At 48.1% G+C, this 18,831-nt stretch overlaps 1 protein-coding gene across 7 annotated transcripts in view; it reads right to left on the bottom strand.

Moving 5' to 3' along the window:
• The window catches only part of NADK (NAD kinase), a 574,415-nt gene that overhangs the window by 417,222 nt on the left and 138,362 nt on the right, over window positions 1-18,831 (bottom strand). Inside the window, exon 1 of one of the 7 annotated variants that reach the window (XM_085609380.1) lies at window positions 14,703-14,759. The exons of 4 other annotated variants lie outside the window; for them this stretch is intronic. In XM_085609380.1, coding sequence (XP_085465506.1) covers window positions 14,703-14,709 — 7 coding nt within the window. In that variant the 5' untranslated portion in view covers window positions 14,710-14,759. Of the gene's footprint in view, window positions 1-14,702; window positions 14,760-18,831 lie in introns of those variants that run through there. 2 more of the 7 variants (XM_085609373.1, XM_085609367.1) reach the window with 2 other exon arrangements.

The raw sequence follows: 18,831 nt of genomic DNA, 5'->3' as shown, positions 1-18,831 counted from the left end.
CTGGATAGGCGTATAGGGAACATTTTTTTTGGACCAGTATCATGAGCCCCCGAGCGTACGAGGAGAAGGACGCATCCAGCCTCGCCCCCGCCCACCCAGCAGCGACCTTCAGGGCGGACTGCTGCGTGAGAGGAGTCTCCTGCAGCAGTAAGACCTGCACATTATGCCTGTCCAAATAGGCTAGCACCTGCCGCACTTTCTTAGCATTGTTAAGGCCCCTGACATTCCAGGTCAGCCAATTAAGGGTTGACCTGTCGTTAACTACCACAGCAGCGTACTCTGGGACATGGAAAGGCAACTGGACAGCAGCCACATTCGCGACACCACATAGCATGTATCCTTAGAATCTGCACCAAGCCAACACATTGAATCATAGATCCCCAACCACCCCATCTCCCCACTGCGGCCAATAACCACTGCCGCATACATTCCCTTGTGCGAACCAAACAAGAACAGAGCAATCGCATTTTCCTAGCACATAATAAAACGGAGAGCAAAAAAATAAAAAAAAAAAAAAAAGTGCCCCAACAAAGGCGCCAACCTGGCACCAACAATTACCCAAAACTTTGCGGGGAATTCCCATGTCAGGGGTCACTAGAGGCTCCTGGCAAACCCGCATAGGCGGGGTGGGTCGAGCTAGAGGAAGATTGGCAGCCACTTCGTGGATTACAAAAAAATGCTAAATGCAGCCATCTCTACGTGTTATCAGTAGGTGTAGAATAGTATTCTAAATGTGCCCCCCTGCCAGTACCCCGAGCAGCAGCTTTCAATCATGGCACACACACAGGGGAAATATCACCAATATACACAGCGAGGAGCCAGAGGAATGCCAGGCAGAACAGCAATAAGTGGCCCAGACAACCTAGCGCTCCGCATTTCAGTCATCTGAGGCAGAATGTCCATTTTTCCTGGCGGCCAACTCCTGCCGCTCCCACCGACGGGCATATTGCAGTGCCTCTTTTGGGGTTGTAAAGATGCGCGCCTTCCCATCGTGCTGTATCCTCAGGCGGGCCGGGTATAGTATAGCATAGGGAATTTGAAGGGATTGCAGCTTTTTCTTCACAGCCTGAAACTCACGTTGAGCCTGCTGCACCGCTATGGTGAAGTCAGTGAACAGTTCTATTTTCATTCCCTGATAGTCAAGCCTCCCCTTCTCCCTGGCCAGACGGAGAGCCACATCCCTATCCCCATAATTAAGGAGTCTGGCAATTATCGGTCGCGGCAGGGCTCCCGGGACGGATCTAGGGAGCGGTGAGCGCACTCTACGATAAACACCTTCGAGAAATGTTCAGCGCCCAGCAGTGCCGTGAGCATCGACTCCACATACAGTTCCATGGGACCAGTGTTGGTAGTTTCGGCCACCCCAATAATGCGCAGATTGTTCCTTCGGAAACGAGCTTCAATGTCCTCGCTTCTAGCCTTTATGACTTCAAGTACTTTCTCCGTAGTGGCACATGAGGTACCCACCGCCTCCATCTGGTCATCCGCCGCTGAAATGCGGGTCTCTACCTCCACAATTTGTGCACCATGCTTATCTAGCCTCGAGGCAATACTGTCCATGCGGAGATTTAAACCATCGATTTTTGCATCAATAGTTTGGAGGCTTTGCTGCATACAGATCATTAGCTCCAGCCGTGCGGTCGGACCCTGTTCCAGCTCCGATTCTGAACTAGGGGCGGCAGGTGTAGGAGCTTTGGTACTTGTTTTAGATTCAAACTGAAGCTTACTCTGCTGTTTATCCGTGCGACCCATGCCGTGCGACCCATGCCTGCAACTCCTCACCGCCAGATAAGGAGGGCTGTCGCAGAAAGAATCAGCATCTGCTGCCACGCTATACACTAGGGCAGAGACACAGCTAAGCACCAGTGTCAGAGCGAGCTGGTGTCCCCCAGGGAGGCAGGGAGTACAGGGTGCAATGGTATCTCAGCCCACACAGCCCCAATCAGGAAAGCAATCGTACGACCAGGGATCAGCAACTGCCCAGTTACTGCACTAGGGCCTACACAACCCCGCAGGGCCAATTCGTTCTTCGCGCTGCGTAGGATGCGCTCTTCTGGATGGCCAAGTGCACGGTTTTTCTTCTAGCAGGCCTCAATATGTCCAGGGGGTCCACTCATGCCGCACCGTCCGCCACGCCTCGGGTGCGGCGCGCCCCAGATGCCCCCACCAGCGCTCACTCACCAGTGCCCAGAGCCAGACTCCCTCGTCAAAGTCCGCCGCAGCCGGGATCCAGACGCACCATAGGCCCCTCCGGCCCTCCTAGGCCTCACCGGCGGCCGCAGGAAGCCCCAGTCTGCAGGGCCCAGAGAGCGGCACAGTCCCCCTCGAGCGGCCTGCCCCCAGCAGGTCACAGCAGCCAGCGCTTCGCCCCACCAGAGCGCCGCCAGGCCAACCGGGGACTCACCGCACCGGAGGCCTCCGTCTCAACGCCGCGCAGGTCCTAGGGCAAGATCTCCGCTGCGTCGTCCGACGTAGGAGTGCCACGGCAGCTCCCGACCCCAGCAGCAGGCAGACAGCAGCCGCACCCGGCTCCGGGAGGGATGTCACCAGGGCCGCCAGCCACCACGAGGCACGATACAGCGTTCACCGCACAGCCCAGGGGAACCACCAGCAGTCGTCAGCGCGCGAGTGTCTGTTCCGCTCCAAAACCGCAGCTCATCACCCACTACTAGGGAGCGCAGGTCTTTCCCTAGGCGGGGCCGTTAGTCGGATCCTCCAGCAGCCGCCATTTTAGCTCCAGCACGGGCCGCCAGCACATCTCAGATTCTCGGGGGCAGAGACAGCGGAGCGCGCCAATTTTTGCACTTGGGCAGTCCAGGGCTCTTCAGAGGCATGTAGCAGTCGTTAGTGGCCACAGATGGCGCCGATATGCACGGATAGTCAGCTCGACCAGCAGAGCTGCACTTCGGCGCAGCCATCTTGCTCCAGGCACGCTAGCGCCCCCCACTGGTAAGTACAGTTGTAAGTATTTTTCAGAGTCATTGCTGGGCACCAAGATCCAGCACTGGGAGCTCACCTAATAGAAGGTGAGTATTTTCGTTTTCGTTACTCGGCTGATTTTTGGTGAATATTTTAAGTTTTGAAAAGTTCACACTTGGAAGAAATTTCAGGAAAAAAAAAAAAAAACACAGTCAATGTTACCCTATGGAGAAAATGGAGTTATCGGTTTAAAGGCAACTACTTGACTGGCAGAGTTAAGGTTCTGGGCATAGACTCATGGGTCTCCCAGGATCAGGTAGGTACAGTTGGTTCACCCTCAGCGGCACAAGGGCGGCCGGGTACAGAGAGAGTTAGGCCCAATATTATCCTATGAGAGGTAGGGGGGCCTTGGTTGGTGTCTGCTGACTAGCAGTCCACGCGGCTGTGGGAGCTGGGCTCCTGGTCACTTACTCAGGGCAAGTGGGGAAGTAGATAGGTGTAGAGGTTGCACTGCCAGGGCCACTCGGGCGACAGGGTGCAGGGTGCTTTTGAGCCTTCGGGCGCTCAATTGATTTCCATGGGAAATCTCTGGTTTAGAAAAAGACTGCAAGCTCGGGGACGAAGATTCTTCAGGTGCCACCACCACTTCGAGAGGTAAGTTGGGTAGTTGGAGGATAGGTAGTTACCCCGGGATTGGGCACAGGGGGTCGCAGGGCACTGGGTGCAGGGGTGCCTTTTGGTGTCGGGAAATCTTACCCTCGGTTGATCGCGGTTGGGGGGGGGGGGCACCTGGGTCTGAGGCTGCAGGCTTCTTCAGGAGTGTCGAGGGAGGTCCTTGGGTGCCGGACTCTGTGTCCCAGTCGCCGTGGGGGTCGACCTCGTCGTCTTTGTTTACTCCGGCACAGGCCAGGCTTGGCGGGTGCAGATTGTGAAGGGTTCGCGGTTCTGGGCTGCTGCCAGCGATTAGAAGTAGATTTTGAGTAGAGCCTCTACTCATGGGAGTCCCAGGGGTTTAGAGTCCAAAGGTAGCCAGGTCCTCCGGGGTTTGTGAGGTTGCTGGCCACAAGAGATGCCGGGTTGGAGCAGGAGCAGGTTCGAGGGTCGACAGGCCGGTAGGGCTGGGGTTAAAGCAGTTGGTGTCTTCCTCTTCTTAGCAGCTGCAGGGCAGGTCTTCTTTCTTCTAGCTCTTCGGATTTCAGAATCTGGGGAATGAAGGTTCAGGGTGCCCCTAAATACTAGATTTAGGGGCGTTACAGGTAGGTGAAGGGCAGGGGCCAATGGGTCCCTGTTCTGGGGTGGGTACACCCCCTATCCTGCGGGAGGGGGGCTGTAGCCTAGTCCTGATTGGGCAGAGCTTCCCATCTTCAAGATGGCGAGAGCCCGGAGATGTGCTTCACCTCGCATCCCCCCACCTGAGGGGTGGGGTTGGCAGGCTGGCACATCCCTTGTCCTTATTTGGGGTTTCCAGCCAAGCTTCCCGCCAGAGTGGGGGTTGCAGTGGCCTGGGGAAGCTCACAGAGGCGGCATGCCTTTGAAGCTTCCCCCTGCCCATCCTGGGGGAGGAGATTTAGCACCTCACCCAGGATGTGCATTGTTGCAGACCCAAGAGAGCAGGGGCTCTCCTACCCAGGGGTCCAGCAACATGTCTGCTGTGTGGCAGCCTAGGCAGCCTCAGAACAGACGTGGATTGTAGGTTAGGTTTTAGGGGGCATCTCTAAGATGCCCTCTGGGGTGCTTGGTACATTAAATCCCACACTGGCATCAGTGTGGGTTTAATGTGCTGAGAAGTTGGATACCAAACTTCCCAGTCTTCAGTGTTGCCATTATGGTGCTGTGGAGTTCTTGTTTGACGAGCTCTCAGCAACACTGCACTTAGTGCCCAGGAATGGAACTGAGTACTGTAGGGGCATAGGGCACCCAGCGCCCACAATATTGGCATAGGGCACCCAGCTAGAGGGGTGGCTGATGTATGCCATGGCAGTGTAGGTGGTGGGCACGGCACACAGGGATGTGTGCCATGTCGACTCTTTGTTTTGTCTTGTACCCAGACTGCAAGGGCAGAGTGTGAAAATCTCTCACACACTCACACTCTCCTGCAGCCCTTAGAGGCCTTCCCTGGTCACAAGGCCCTGGGTACCTAGGGTACCATTTACCAGGGGCTGACATTCGGCCAGGGTTTGCCAATTTGGGATTTGTGTTTTAGGGAAGGAACATAGGCCCTGGGCACCTGCACAATTAAACCGTATGCCAATTTGTGAGGAGACACCAATGTATGAGAAGGAGAGGCCAGTACGCTGGAATGCTAACACTAGCACGTAGCAAAAGGGGAGGAGGGCTGAGGAGGACGCCCGCCTCAGCAGTAGGCGGCAGCAGGTCACCTGCTCCCAAGGAGATGCAGCGTTCTGCTGTGATAGGCCAAAAGGCACTGGGTGCTGCCTGGAGCCGCAGAGCAGAGGGTCTGGAGCTAGGGTGCATGGCTGGCTAGGGCAGGAGGACCGTAAGCGAGGCAAAAGGAGGTGAGACTTATGGAAGGCAGAGCGTGCAGCAGCGGCAGTCAACTGATGGCTTTTGCAATCGTTGGGGGAACATAGCTGCTAATAAGAAGAATAAAAAAAACTTGCAAACCCCGGTAAAGTATATTGTACACCGACACTAAGCAGCTTGCTTTGAATCTGAGTGAATCCGAGTGATACATGAACATCTAGCGACCGCTGCATAGCCTGAGAGCTGTCCTGCTGGGCCCATCCATGCTCATGCCTTGTTTGGCTACGATCGTGGCTGTGCTTGGGCCTAGCAGTGAATGCTGAAGCCCACAGAGGTAGAGAGGCACCAGAGTTACACGGTCCATTATTAACCCACTAGTCCATATTGGAAATCTGGACTTGGGGAATCTTACACCAAGGACCTTGGCATTGACGGTTTGTGTGCTTGTGACAGTCCTGTATTGCTCCCCCCAACTTGCAACTGGATATTGGGCACCATGATGAACCCACCAGCCCCTGCTAGTACCTTGAGGAGTCGAGTGGTGAGGTGGAGTGTAGGGGCTGGAGGAGGGTCCTTAGAAGAGATAGCAGTGGCAAGCTTATAGTGAGGCGGAACCAGCTGGCACCAGTGGAGTCAGTGTCATGGGGCGTAGGCATCAGCTAAAGGATACAAGGATATCTGGGCTATTTATTTATCTATTTAGTCATTGTCCAAGGATAACGTAGTATCTTTAATGACTCCTCAGCCTCTGTCAAAGCTTTTTTTTTTTTACAGGGTCTGTCAAATCGAGGAGTCCTGACAACCTGGAAGCAATGTACGTACCAACTGGAAGCTGATGGTACCAAGACGCTTGAGTGTGTAAAGCATATTATGTATTACCCTTCAAAAAGGGAAAAGTGATAACGAAATTACCCCACCAGTTGCTACTAGATTATCACAGGTCTATAACAACCTCTCGCAGGTTCCAAACCAGTCCCCAAGTTAATAACAAACTTCTCCCGGAAGACCAGCAAGGAAGCAACATTTGAGATTCACATTGGCTTGAGTAATACAAACCTTTGCAGAAGATCAACCAACAATGCTCCCAAGCACACTTCGGTAGAGTGTGAGCTGCAAGACAAAGATATAGACAAAGATAAAGACAAAGCAGAATCGGATGAACGAGTTGAGCTATTGAAAGTCTGCAGGTGACTAGCTACTCAAGTGGCTCAACAAACAGAGCCATATAACTAATATGCCTGCGCACCCGAAAACTCCTGAATGGTGGCCCAATTAAGAACGTCAACTCTATACATGAAATATCAAGAGACGTACTTCCACGTACCAGCTCTCCAATTTTGACTAGGGGGTGTGGCCAAGCTGCAGACCGTGATGGCCATGAATCGTTGAGGCTCCGCTGGCCTCCTCACAATCCTGGCCATATACGCTCTAATGCACTAGCATCCTCACCAGGAAATAGCCTGTATCTGTCTCTGTTGTACCGGAGGACGACCTGCTAAGGGGAGAAGTGACACCAACGGTGCCGTGGCCAACCAACCAGCCGCCTTGCTGACGGGGCCTAACTGTAGCCCAGCCGGTCTCTGAAACGGCTCGTCGGGACGATTTTTAAGTGAGCCGCCACTCTCGAGATCAACCCAAGGAAGACTGCAGAACCTATTGCTGCTCACGGCTGTCTGCTGTGCAGTACTCGGCGAGGTGGCAGAGTTGCGAGGAGACGCAGCTGGACTGCAGGGCATGTCACCAGAGGAGACCCAAAGATCCTAGTTGCGGCTGCCGGGGAGAAGGCGTGGGGCCGACGGGGGACGCACTGGAGTCGACGCTCGCAAGAGCTAGGTGAGGCCGACCCTCACTTCCCCCAGAGGCCCTGTAGTGGCAGGGACTGTGGATGAGATTGGGGGCCGGCCTCCGGGCTGGGTAGGGCCCAGTACAGCAAGCGCACCTCCTGCCACCCATGCACAAGCCATCTTGTCTGCCTGCAGGCTGCTGGATCAGGCCTGGAGGGCATGGCAACCTGAAGGGACGGGGCTATGTGCTGGGGCATCTAGATAAGACTGCAGTGAGAAGCCAACAGCCCTTCTCCATTAAAGCACCACCTGCCTGCAACACTTGGGGCCCATGGGCATCGGAAAACCCAGAGGTGCCAGATCTGGGGTGGGGGGTTAGCTGCATGCTCGCCCGTCCGGTCTTCTGGATTGCTGGCCCCACCCCACACAGCTTGCCTACCAGCTATTGCGGAGTTGGGCAAAAAGGAAGCAGCTGAGTGCCCGTGCACCACCTGGAGGCCCCATTGTGAACACCATCTTAGCTGTCTATGAGCTGCACATGCCTCACACAGGCACCCTTGTTTAGTGGCCCTGTTGGGGACATTGCTTTGGTGCTTTTAGTGGTGCTGTGCCTCCTGCTACCTAGTCTGTACCACCGTTAAGGACGTGACCATACACCAGCCTTTGAGCTGTGCTGCGGGTGCTCTCCTTGCTCTCCCAGCAGTAACTCTGGAGACATAGCTGTAAACCATCCATGATTCCGCTTGGAGTGCGGACTGTGACGGCATATCGCAAATGTGCACATATAATAGTACCTCACGTTGCAGTGGGCTATGGTTCGTGGGGACCCAAAACAGCGCCAGATAACCTTTGACAAAACCAAAACTCCTGAGGCTGGCCGATATAGGAAGGGGGTACCACCTCGAACACCCCTGCTGTGGCATCTCTGGACGCGGATGCCCTTATGACGGAGCTGTGAGCAGGCTTTAGAGCACTAGACAGGCTCTTTGACACCCTAGATAAAAGACTGGATGCGATGGGCATGTACCAATATGCACAGTTTGGTTTAGAAATCAAGTAATCCGCCACACCTACCTACAATCTAAAAGAATGTATTGATCATAGACCAACTTTTTCATAGGTTACTTAAGGAGCACGTACATAAAATGCCTATAAAACAATAAAATGCAGTTATAGTGCCAATGTGCAAGTTGGAATCGAGAGCATAGGATCATTAAATAGTCATACAGGTAATAAAGCAGGTTGTCAATTTTCAAATATAGTGCAAGATATAATGCCATAGGAATACCAGTAGGCAAATAGAGGGGGCGTGCCAAGAGTAACTATGTGTTAGGCAAATGTTTATGTAGTTTGACGGGATAGGGACAGCTTTTGACTTATACTTCTAGCAGCCCATCCCATACATATCAATGGCCCCGGTAAAACTCTACCAAATTTCCCGCCCCCCCCTCACACCCCCGGCACCTCCCATAAACAAACTCTAGTAAGCATTAGAATGAGCAGCAGGAGGCAGCTTTATGTTACTATGCATAGCAGGGCAGAGTGTGGGCCTGAGATCTCCCCGACCAATAATAAGAGAAGCACAAGATGGAATAAAAAGAAATACAAAGATTAAAAAAATGAAACCCCATTAATCGAAGCTATTATGACAAAATATTGCATTTATATCTTGAATGCACCAAGTGATAGCACATTATGAAATCCTGGCCGCATATGATTCCATGATAAAAGAATTGGTACTGTTGTGGTTAAAGCCGATTGATTAGGCAAAAAAAAATTTAAGCACACCAGCAATAAATATTGCAGTTGGAATAACACGGAATGTTACAACATGAAATGCAAAGTCTTGCAAGCCTTAAAGCAGCATTCTCGCAATATACAGTGCAATCTGTTCTTTCAAACCTGTAGGCAAGAGTACAAACACTTGCTAAAAACAAATAAACTGGCAGAACAGAACGTACTGTGGGCAGAGCTGAGGGTGAGTATATATATATATATATATATAAAATTTACTTAAAAAACCATAGGTTTCACACATGTTATAGTTAGGTGGATATTTCACTCGTAAAAAAACAATGAAATTCCCCCGTTATAGTTAGTTGAGATAACTATAACTCGCGCACCCGCAATCCTCTGCTCATGACGTCACATATTACATCACTCATGACATGGTCAGTGGCATCACTCATGACATCACTCATGACATGGTCAGTGGCATCACTGATGACATCACTGATGACATCATCCTTGTGATAGAGTGGCGGTCGCGCGAGTTATAGTTATCTCAACTAACTATAACGGGGGAATTTCATTGGTTTTTTACGAGTGAAATATCCACCTAACTAGAACATGTGTGAAACCTATGGTTTAAGTGAATTTGTACGTTTTAAATGCTAAGTTATGTATGTATTATAATTTTTTTTTTATATATTTATTTTTCAATAAACTACGTATAAAAAGTATTTTTTTTTTTTATGGTATTTTACCGTGCGCGCACCTCCGCGATTGAAAAAAAAAAAATGTTAGTTTTTTTCTGCCTTCGGGGTCCTTCAGGGTCCCCCTGACCAAGGCTAGGGGGTCAGGAACTCTCTACCCTGCCCCCTTTTCACGTTCGCCACCTTCCTTTTCCACTCTCGCACTGAAAACAAACAAAATGGCGGCCGACACTTCCTGATTTCGACCGATTCGAACGTTGACTGACATGTAACAACCAATCAGAATTACGCTCGCGCACGTAAGGGTGCGCGGCTATAGATATGTATGCGCTTTTAACTGCAATTTTCTCAGGAACTACTGAACAGATTGACTCCATATATGCAAAAGGCACATCCCTGACCTGAGGACTACCTCTCTGCCAAATTTCAAGTAATTCTGTTCAGCCGTTCGGGCTGTACCTTCGACTAAAGGTCCTATGGGGAAAACGCGATTTGGGACCCCCCTTTTTTCTCGGCCCCCGCTTGACGAATCCCCCTGAGACTTTCAGGGTAGGAGCTGAGCGGAGCGCCCCATTAGTTTTGAAAATTTCGCGAAGATTCGTCAACCGGCGCCAAAGTTATTCAAAATAGAATTTTGAGATTTCCTATGGAAACACGGTCCTAACTATAACTATCTACTGGCTACCGTCCTTCACATTTAACATGGGCTTCAATTGGAATTCCATGGAGCATATTATCAAGCCCATTATCGCCGTTTTAGCGGCAGCTTTCTGCCACTAAAGCGGCGATAATTTAATCGCCTGGCTTGTTAATATGCCCCCTAGATCTTCCCGAGCAGAAACTTACTGCAGGTCATTTTCAGTTTGGAACATTGCCTACTAAGGAATATCTTGTGAGGTGTGCTAGGCTCCCTTTGGGAAGGAAATGTTGTGATTGCATGTTGGGGGGGCAGGATAATATATTGCACTTTCTGCACAAAATATGCTCTACCACGTAAAAGATGGCTTCTTACTGGTTAGTAAGCACTAGATAGATAGATAATGAACTTTATTCGATATGTAAAAACAATATCATAAAAGTACATACAAATAAAAGTTTGTTAAGAGAATAAAATTTCAGTTATTTTACAACAATCTCAGATTCAATTAAAATTACGGACACACGAGAGAACATTAGGACATGTGTCAACTAGGTCTGCATTGTAGCCCTCAGCTTCATGGTCATTTTCAAGTAGGATGACATAGCTGCCAAGGCTAAAGGGGTATCCAGGGTTTTTAATTAATAATAAGCCACTCTATGTGAGCGTAAACCCCATGATTTGAGCAAGGGTTTCAAAAAGATAGCCCTTGGCAGTTGGTAAAATCTACAAAATAAGATGCAGTGTATATTGGATTGCATTGATAGGCCATCACACGGGCATTTCTCCAAGTCAGTAGACCAACAATTTGGGTTAGGAAAGGTTAAAAATCTGAAAAAAGAGTCAGTACGAAAACGGGTCAGGAGCATGCGAGTAAAAGGCGATGGTTCTAGGAGTAAATATTGCTGGATCCCATTTGTAATGGTCGAGTGTTGATATTCCACGATTGAACTCTTGTTTTTCAGAGGAGCATCGCTGGCTGCTCAAGTGGTTTAGGACAAGACGTTTTAGCGTATCTCTTGCTATTTTGCTTAGGGCTAAAGGGTCAGAAAAGAATGTGCCCTAAGTCAGAAGACAAGTTCTTTATATAATTCAACCATTTAATATTCCTGACCTTATTCAGTTTAAGACAGTCTTTGATGATTTCTCTATTAAAAGGAGTCTCTTGGTTGGTCCAGACTTTGTGCCATAGGATGAGTGGGGAGGAATTAATCGTATCCGCAATATGTGTAAGACCTAGTTCAGTGTGTACCAGGTAGGTAGATGTACCAGAGGGGACAGCCAGGAGGTAACGCAAAAAGGCGTTCGAGGCGTTGAATTTGGTCGACGGAGTCAATCCCCCAAATCCCCGCTCCATAAATACCAACTGAGATGCACTTCGCCCGATAAATCTTAAGTAAGGGGTTAATCGGGCGGCCCCCCAAGTTTTTTTGAAAAGTTGGTCAGTGCGCCTATGGCTTTGGACAAAGCTAGCCCCCTAGCTTGAGCTGCGGCACGCCAGGTACCCCTTTTATTGAAAATAATGCCCAAATAAGAGAAACTATCAATGCTGTCCAGTTTTTGACCGTTTAAAAATATAGAGCATGGTTTTTTCCCAGTCCCTAGGCCACATGACATTGTAAAGGTTTTAGAGGTGTTGACATTTAGGCCTCTCTTTGACATATAGTCAGTGAATTCATTTACTGCCCTTTGTAGCCCCCTTCGGGTCTGGGACATAATTGCTGCATCATCCGCGTAGAGCAGGATAGGTATGGGTTTACCATTTATTGTAGGGTAATCATGAAAAGTTCTATTTAAATGATGACCAACAGAATTGATGTAAAGGGTGAAAAGTAGGGGAGCTAATATGCAACCCTGCCTGACCCACGCCTGATGAAAAATCTGTCAGAACATTCTCCCGTTCTGCCATACCCAACGCGGGCTGATGCATCCCTATACAGCTCTTTAATAAATGAAAGGATGAGGGGGTCTAAACCTATCTCTGCAAGGGAAATCCATAAAAGCTCATGATCAACACAATCGAATGCCGAGCTGAGATCTACAAAGGTAATAAAGAGATTGCCTTTTTTGGCCTGAGTATATTTAGCTATTATGAGAGTCAAGTTCAGGCCTTGCTCAATAGTACCTTTGCCGTGTCTGAAGCCATATTGCAGGTTAGAGATGATATCTTGATCATTTATCCAGTCGTGTATTCTAGTTAAAATAATTCGCCCAGCTACCTTCATGAGAGAGTCTAATAGTGAAATTGGGCGATAGTTGGCGGGATTATGTCTCTCGCCTTTTTTAAAAATCGGGACAACGACTGCCTCAGGCCAGGTGGGTATAAAACCTGTTATGTTCAGTGAGTTCAGAACATTTGTAAGCAAAGGTGCCCAAAGGTCTGGCTGTGATTTAAAAACATCTATCGGTACGCAGTCAGGACCTGGCGCCTTCCCGGACGGACTTTCTTTTAATGCCATCAATACTTCGACATGGTCGAAGGAAATGTTCAGGGGGAAAAAAGTAGGAGTATTTGAGTCTAAGAGGGGGTTAGGATTACTTCCCCTCTCATTCAGTTGGTCACCCAGATCAAGGGGATTATATAGGGCACTGAAGTGTTTAACCCAGATTTCAGCGGTTATGGCTGAGTCCAAAATTGGAGGCTGTGAAGATCGAAAAAAAGGAGCATTGACTGCCCTCCAAAAAGCGGTGTTATCCCTCTTACTGGAAGCTTCCATAAGAGCTTGCCAGGCCTCTGACTTCAGCTGTTTTTTCCTGGCCTGGCGAATAGTGTGGTAATTTTTTCTAGCTTGCTGGACTTCCGAGCGATTTCTGGGATTAGATTTTAAAGCAGCTTTCAGGAGTCGCAAAGCTTTAGAACAGTTCCTATCGAACCAACAGTTACTAGAGGAGGAGGATTTCCTTGGGGCACGTTCGAGCAATCTTTTTATTTCCAGTAAAATTTTGGAAAAGGAGTGACTTATTGCGTGCGGATTATCTGAGAGTGATAGACATGTTTGGATATGATCATATGTGTTCTTCACCAGAGACTTCGTAAAGGAGCGTCATTATGTGCTAAAGTAGGAGATAAAGCTTTCTTAAATAAAATCGGGCAGCATACTAGAGGACTACTTCAAAGGCAAGCAATGCCCTGGTAGCAAGTTGCACCTAGCTTTGGGGCATAATAACAAGCCAGGCGATACAATTATCGCCGCTTTAGCGGCAGAAAGCTGCCGCTAAAACGGCGATAACGGGCTTGATAATATGCTCTATGGAATTCCAATTTAAGCCCATGTTAGAGGTCCTTCACATTTAACATGGGCTTCAATTGGAATTCCATGGAGCGTATTATCAAGCCCATTATCGCCGTTTTAGCGGCAGCTTTCTGCCGCTAAAGCGGCGATAATTTAATCGCCTGGCTTGTTAATATGCCCCCTAGATCTTCCCGAACAGAAACTTACTGCAGGTCATGTTCAGTTTGGAACATTGCCTACTAAGGAATATCTTGTGAGGTGTGCTAGGCTCCCTTTGGGAAGGAAATGTTGTGATTGCATGTTGGGGGGGCAGGATAATATATTGCACTTTCTGCACAAAATATGCTCTAGCACGTAAAAGATGGCTTCTTACTGGTTAGTAAGCACTATATAAATACAATTAGCAACTTTTCACTTGTTTACTATAAATTGGAGTCTGTACTGTGGTGCTACTAAAAATAAAAGGTAAATTCCCGAGCAGTAACGCACAGATATCCTCAAAAACAGCTCCTCCGAAGGTGTGGAGCAGGGGGGCAACTAGAGCCAAATTGGGGGGGGGGGGGGGGCTAAGTGGCAGAGTGGCTGTAAGAAGGGGTTAAAACACAACAAAAGCCTCATTAACGAGTAAATAGTCTTTTAAAGACCTGCGAAGTACTCGGTGCGGCTGCAATTAGACGGACGCTAGCCCGCGAGGCTGTCTCTGCCGGGCTGACACACATGATTGGGGGGTTGGGAAACGCGGAAAAAATAAACAGAAGACCCCAAACTAGAGTTATCTACAAAAGGATAGGGGAAATCCGGACTCGTTTGAAATTAGTTTTCCTACACTTCGTCCATGAAATAGTGCGTACGGGGTCAGGCTTCGGGTAGGGGCCCGGAGGGCCAGACTGGGGACGAAAACCAACCACACTCCCTTCGCGTTTACTCCTCTCTTTTCTCCCACTCTGAACGCGTTTTTTCTATCCTCTCTTGAATTCTTCCAATCAGTGTCTGCTTCAGTTTATGTTTAGGGGCTGGATGAAGAGAGGCCCCAGGAGCGGCCCTAGGATTTTAAAACCGGCCCCCGGCACACTGGGAAATGCCCGGTTGAATAAAGGGACCCGCCTTCCCTTAAAATATCGAATCTTGTTTTTTCACCATCTTTGAATGCACTCTCGTACATTGGTTCTGGTTCACTCACTTATTGCTCAATTTGTGTCGGAGGACTCACCTGCCATTCTTTCACATGCAACGCAGAGTACCACATCCGGTGAATATTTTTTTTTTGTTTGGTTTGGCATTCTGGGGGGCGCAGTCCTATTTGTATCAATGTCCAATCTGGACTTCAAGTCCCAGAATGCAAAGCACCATTACCAAGATGAGCTACTCACGCCTAGACTATGTAATTAACTTCTGCAATGAATTCAGCATGCTATTAATTTATTCCACAATGGAATGTCTGTATCATATGTTTATTGTGTTTCCCCGCGTGGTTCTCCAGCGCCTCATGGCGCAGCAAAGCTATAAAAGCGTTAAACTGAGATAAATTCTACACGTGTGCTGTGAAGAAACAAACACTTCTTGAATGTCCTTCCAGTGAGACACAATAAGGAGGAGGGGTGAGTGTCAGGACTCAGATTCAAGCTAGGGGCGCACACAGACATGAAGGCTCACTGCTGAGGAGGCAGGAAAGAGCAGACCCGGACAGGCCGACGGTAAAGCACCTTTCTCTCAGGAAAAGGTGCAAACACAGACCCTCTTCAGAAAGACGAGCGCGTGAGAGAAAGCACCCTTCGGAACCAGCAGAATACAACCCCTTAGTGCGCAGTGGCAGAAGAAGTCCACACAGTAAGTATTGCGCAGGACTTGAATGTGTGCGTTTTTACAATGGTATCGACTGCTGAGGGAGTCATGTTCTACTGTGACGACGGGTAGGGATCTGCTCAGGCACGCCGAGGGCCCACTCCTATCCCGCTTTTTCAAACCCCTGCTCCCAGCATTTAGAGAGGGGGTAACAAACATCTGGACTAACTGAGACCTCAATGTTTCTGGAGTGCTCGCCTTAGACCACTTGAGTTCTTTTTTTTAGAAGATGAGCTTCGAGCGTTCTGAAGGACGTGTTTGAGGTCTCCCGCGCTCCAAATGTGCAGCACAGTACTCTTTTTAAGAGCGGCGCAGTGAGCATTTTAAGGACGCCAAATTACTCGACTCCTTCACTCTTACAGACTGCAAAAAGTGACCCCGGGTTCTGAATGTATAAAGTGTGATACATAGCACATATTATGAGTTTTTACCAGTGAAATTAGGACACATGTTAGTGTTTTGCTTATTAAAAACCTGCACGTGCCGGTATGTTCCAAACCGTTTCACGAGGGAAAACCTATTTATCGACGCAAAACTCAGAAATACATATTCTTATTCCCTATTTAAAAGCAGGTCATTGGATGCCGTGCCCGCCATGTTTATGCCAGCTGGGGCGAGGGGAGGCAAAGGGGGTTGGAAAAAGTTTCCCAGGTACTGGGAGAAAACTAGTTTTCTTCAAAAGGAGAGCCGCGCTTTGGGAGTTTACCTTTGGGAAAAAAGTAATGTCACAAGCCTGTCAAGCAACTCTGAGCCATGGGCAACATTGCATCATTTTCCCAAGCGCACTCAAGCCATGTGGGCTGAAGCACTTTAAATGGGTCAGGTCGCACAGGAAACTGATCATATGCGTTTTTATGTTCAAATTACTTCCCGACCATATACTCAAAGCTGTTCCTTACCGGGTTGGAGGCCCCCTAAATATGTTTGGCACAGGGTCCCCAAAATCCTTAAAATGTTCCAGTTTGCTCACTATCTTTTTTTAAATGTCTGGGGGGGGGGGGGGAAGGGAGGACCACCCCGAACCCCCCTTAGGTTGTCCAGACTCGCTCGCTGCGGTGCACGCCCACACACATTTTACGCCACACCACTTTCAAATGCCACCAGCCGCCACTGCTAGATGCTAAGATGGTACTAACAAACCGGCACCGCATTTGTTACCTAGTTGCATAATGGATTTGTGGGTAAGTACTTCTTAAATTGTGTACATTTTAATCAAGCTACGCTGCTGTTACTGTTGCGCAAAAGTGACCTGACCTAATGATGTGCCAGAGGCAAACACACTTATGGTGGAAATATGTAGCAAATTAAAAGTTAGGGGAACTACGTTTTAAAAAAAAAAAACATTTTAAAGGTAAATTCTATTGGAACCATTTTAGATGTCAAATAGTTTTTTCCCCCCTGAATTTGTTAAGCACCTGCACTTCACTAGGATGGTGGTGGTTAGATGCATGCAGACCGGGGGCAGGTTTAGATTTTATTAGGCAAAATGTTCTAAGTGTGGGGCTGCTGTTTTATAGGTTTTTAATTGCATTTATTTTAACTGAACATTTTTATGTATCAGTTGTAGGGCGAACAGCTGAAACAATAAAGATCTTTTGTACTTGCACAATTAAACCGGGCATAAGCACGTATCGAGAAAGCTCTCCCGACTTCGGACTCAAGGGGAATGCACTTTCATGGCCATCACGATTATGACAAACAGTTACGAAGTAGAGTTCAAATAGAGGTTTTAAACTATACCCAAAAAATCGGGAACAGTTTGTTGTACAGGGCCGATTTAAACTTTGTATCTCTATAATGCAACGCAGTTCTCAAAACGTGCAGTCTGTACAGGATTCGACCCTTGTTTATGTATGATTCATATCTGGTTAAACAATGAATCACAGACATTGTGAGCTCATCGAGAACAAAGGGTCCTTGCAATTCTGTTAAAGGACTTTTCCTCCATGGTCCAACTATTTGCCGTGCAAGATAGGGAGATTCCTGGAGTTCGGGAATTTATCCGAGAATTGATCATGATGCAGAAAACAAACACTAATCCCAGCCAGAGTTGGTTTCAGGCACGAACATACTTGGTGGTGAAAACAGCACTAGCCTGTCCCTGACCACATCCACACTCCGCCCTTTATGATGTAATTAAACAAGGCCTTCGCCAGCCGAGCATAACAATAACATTGTGACTGCTCTTGGGCTCTCGTTCTACCAGGAAATGTATATGCAAAGCACAGCCCGGTAATTGAATTGGAATGTTTTTTTAACAAGTGAGGCTGAGGTCAATGAATCTACTTCCATTTTGTGACTCATCACAGACAGGAGAGAACTTCAAAAGAGCAAAGGGAGACTTGCAAGCAGGTAAGAAGATACAGCTGCACTTCTTCTCTCAAGGTTTAAAGCACTCTAGCAATTCGCTTTAATCATTAAAGTACTTATGGCATGTTCTACCTTTTTAAATGCTGGTAAATTGGCATGGTGGAATGCATTTCAAGATGGAGCTCTGAGCGCTGCAAGATGGAGCTCTGAGCGGTGGTGACATTACATTCTCCACTGCAGGCATTTGGGACTGGATTTACAGTATCTTCGTTGCGCCTGGCAGAGGACTTTGAAGTTTATCCTTGCGGATAGACTACTAGCCATAGTGAACTATACTTTTCGTTGAAAGAGAATGACAACACTCAATCAAAGCTAAGGACTGAAAGGCCACTCTAGTTTTTGCCTGTCAGCAGTATTCAACAGTCCTCCTTCTGTTGCGTCTTCAAGCAAAGGATAGCACTAGCCAATTCTAAGCTAAACTGACCGATTCCTAAAAACACACACTGAACCTTTATGATAAACCTGATTTACTGAAAATCCACTAACAAGTGGATTCCTACTAGACTGCCTCGCAATCGCCCCTTCACCGCAAAGCAAACTATTTAGCTTAGATATGAAGATGAGTGTTTCGGAAAATGGATTATCAAGTCTGAGTGGAAAAGTGGATGGTTGAGTCAGACCGGATGTGTCGGGGAAAGAGATGGCTGAACAAGCTGGTGTAAAATGAATGCTGTCATTTGGGCAGCCAGTTAAATTCACTTTAAAGCTACTTTTTGTCGTGGACTGTGGCAATGAAAATAATAACAAAAAGACATATTCGGTCGTGAAAATGGTCAGCCCACGTTTACTATGCCCTGGTGAACATTTATTATCGGGTCTGGGAAGCAGACTTATAGAAGAAATATTTCTTATGTTGTTAGCGTTGGAAGTCTGCGCACTCTAGTTCAGGAGAGAAAGGCAGAGTAGCTAGAAAACATGCAGATGAGTTGAGGCATTTAGCTGGTTTCCTTGAACTCTGGAAACATTGGAAATGAGATGGAAGTCCAAAGAATTTAGACTGGACACTTCACACATGCCATTTATATTGGTACCCCAAATGGATGGGTACATTTTCAATTTCAAAGAACTTTTTCACTCATCCAAGGACAATGACATTAGTTCTACAATTTGCATACACTTCAGCAATC

Source organism: Triturus cristatus, chromosome 1_2, assembly GCF_964204655.1.
Source record: "Triturus cristatus chromosome 1_2, aTriCri1.1, whole genome shotgun sequence".
NCBI classification, from domain to species: domain Eukaryota; kingdom Metazoa; phylum Chordata; class Amphibia; order Caudata; family Salamandridae; genus Triturus; species Triturus cristatus.
This window is presented reverse-complemented; position numbering and strand designations above follow the sequence as displayed.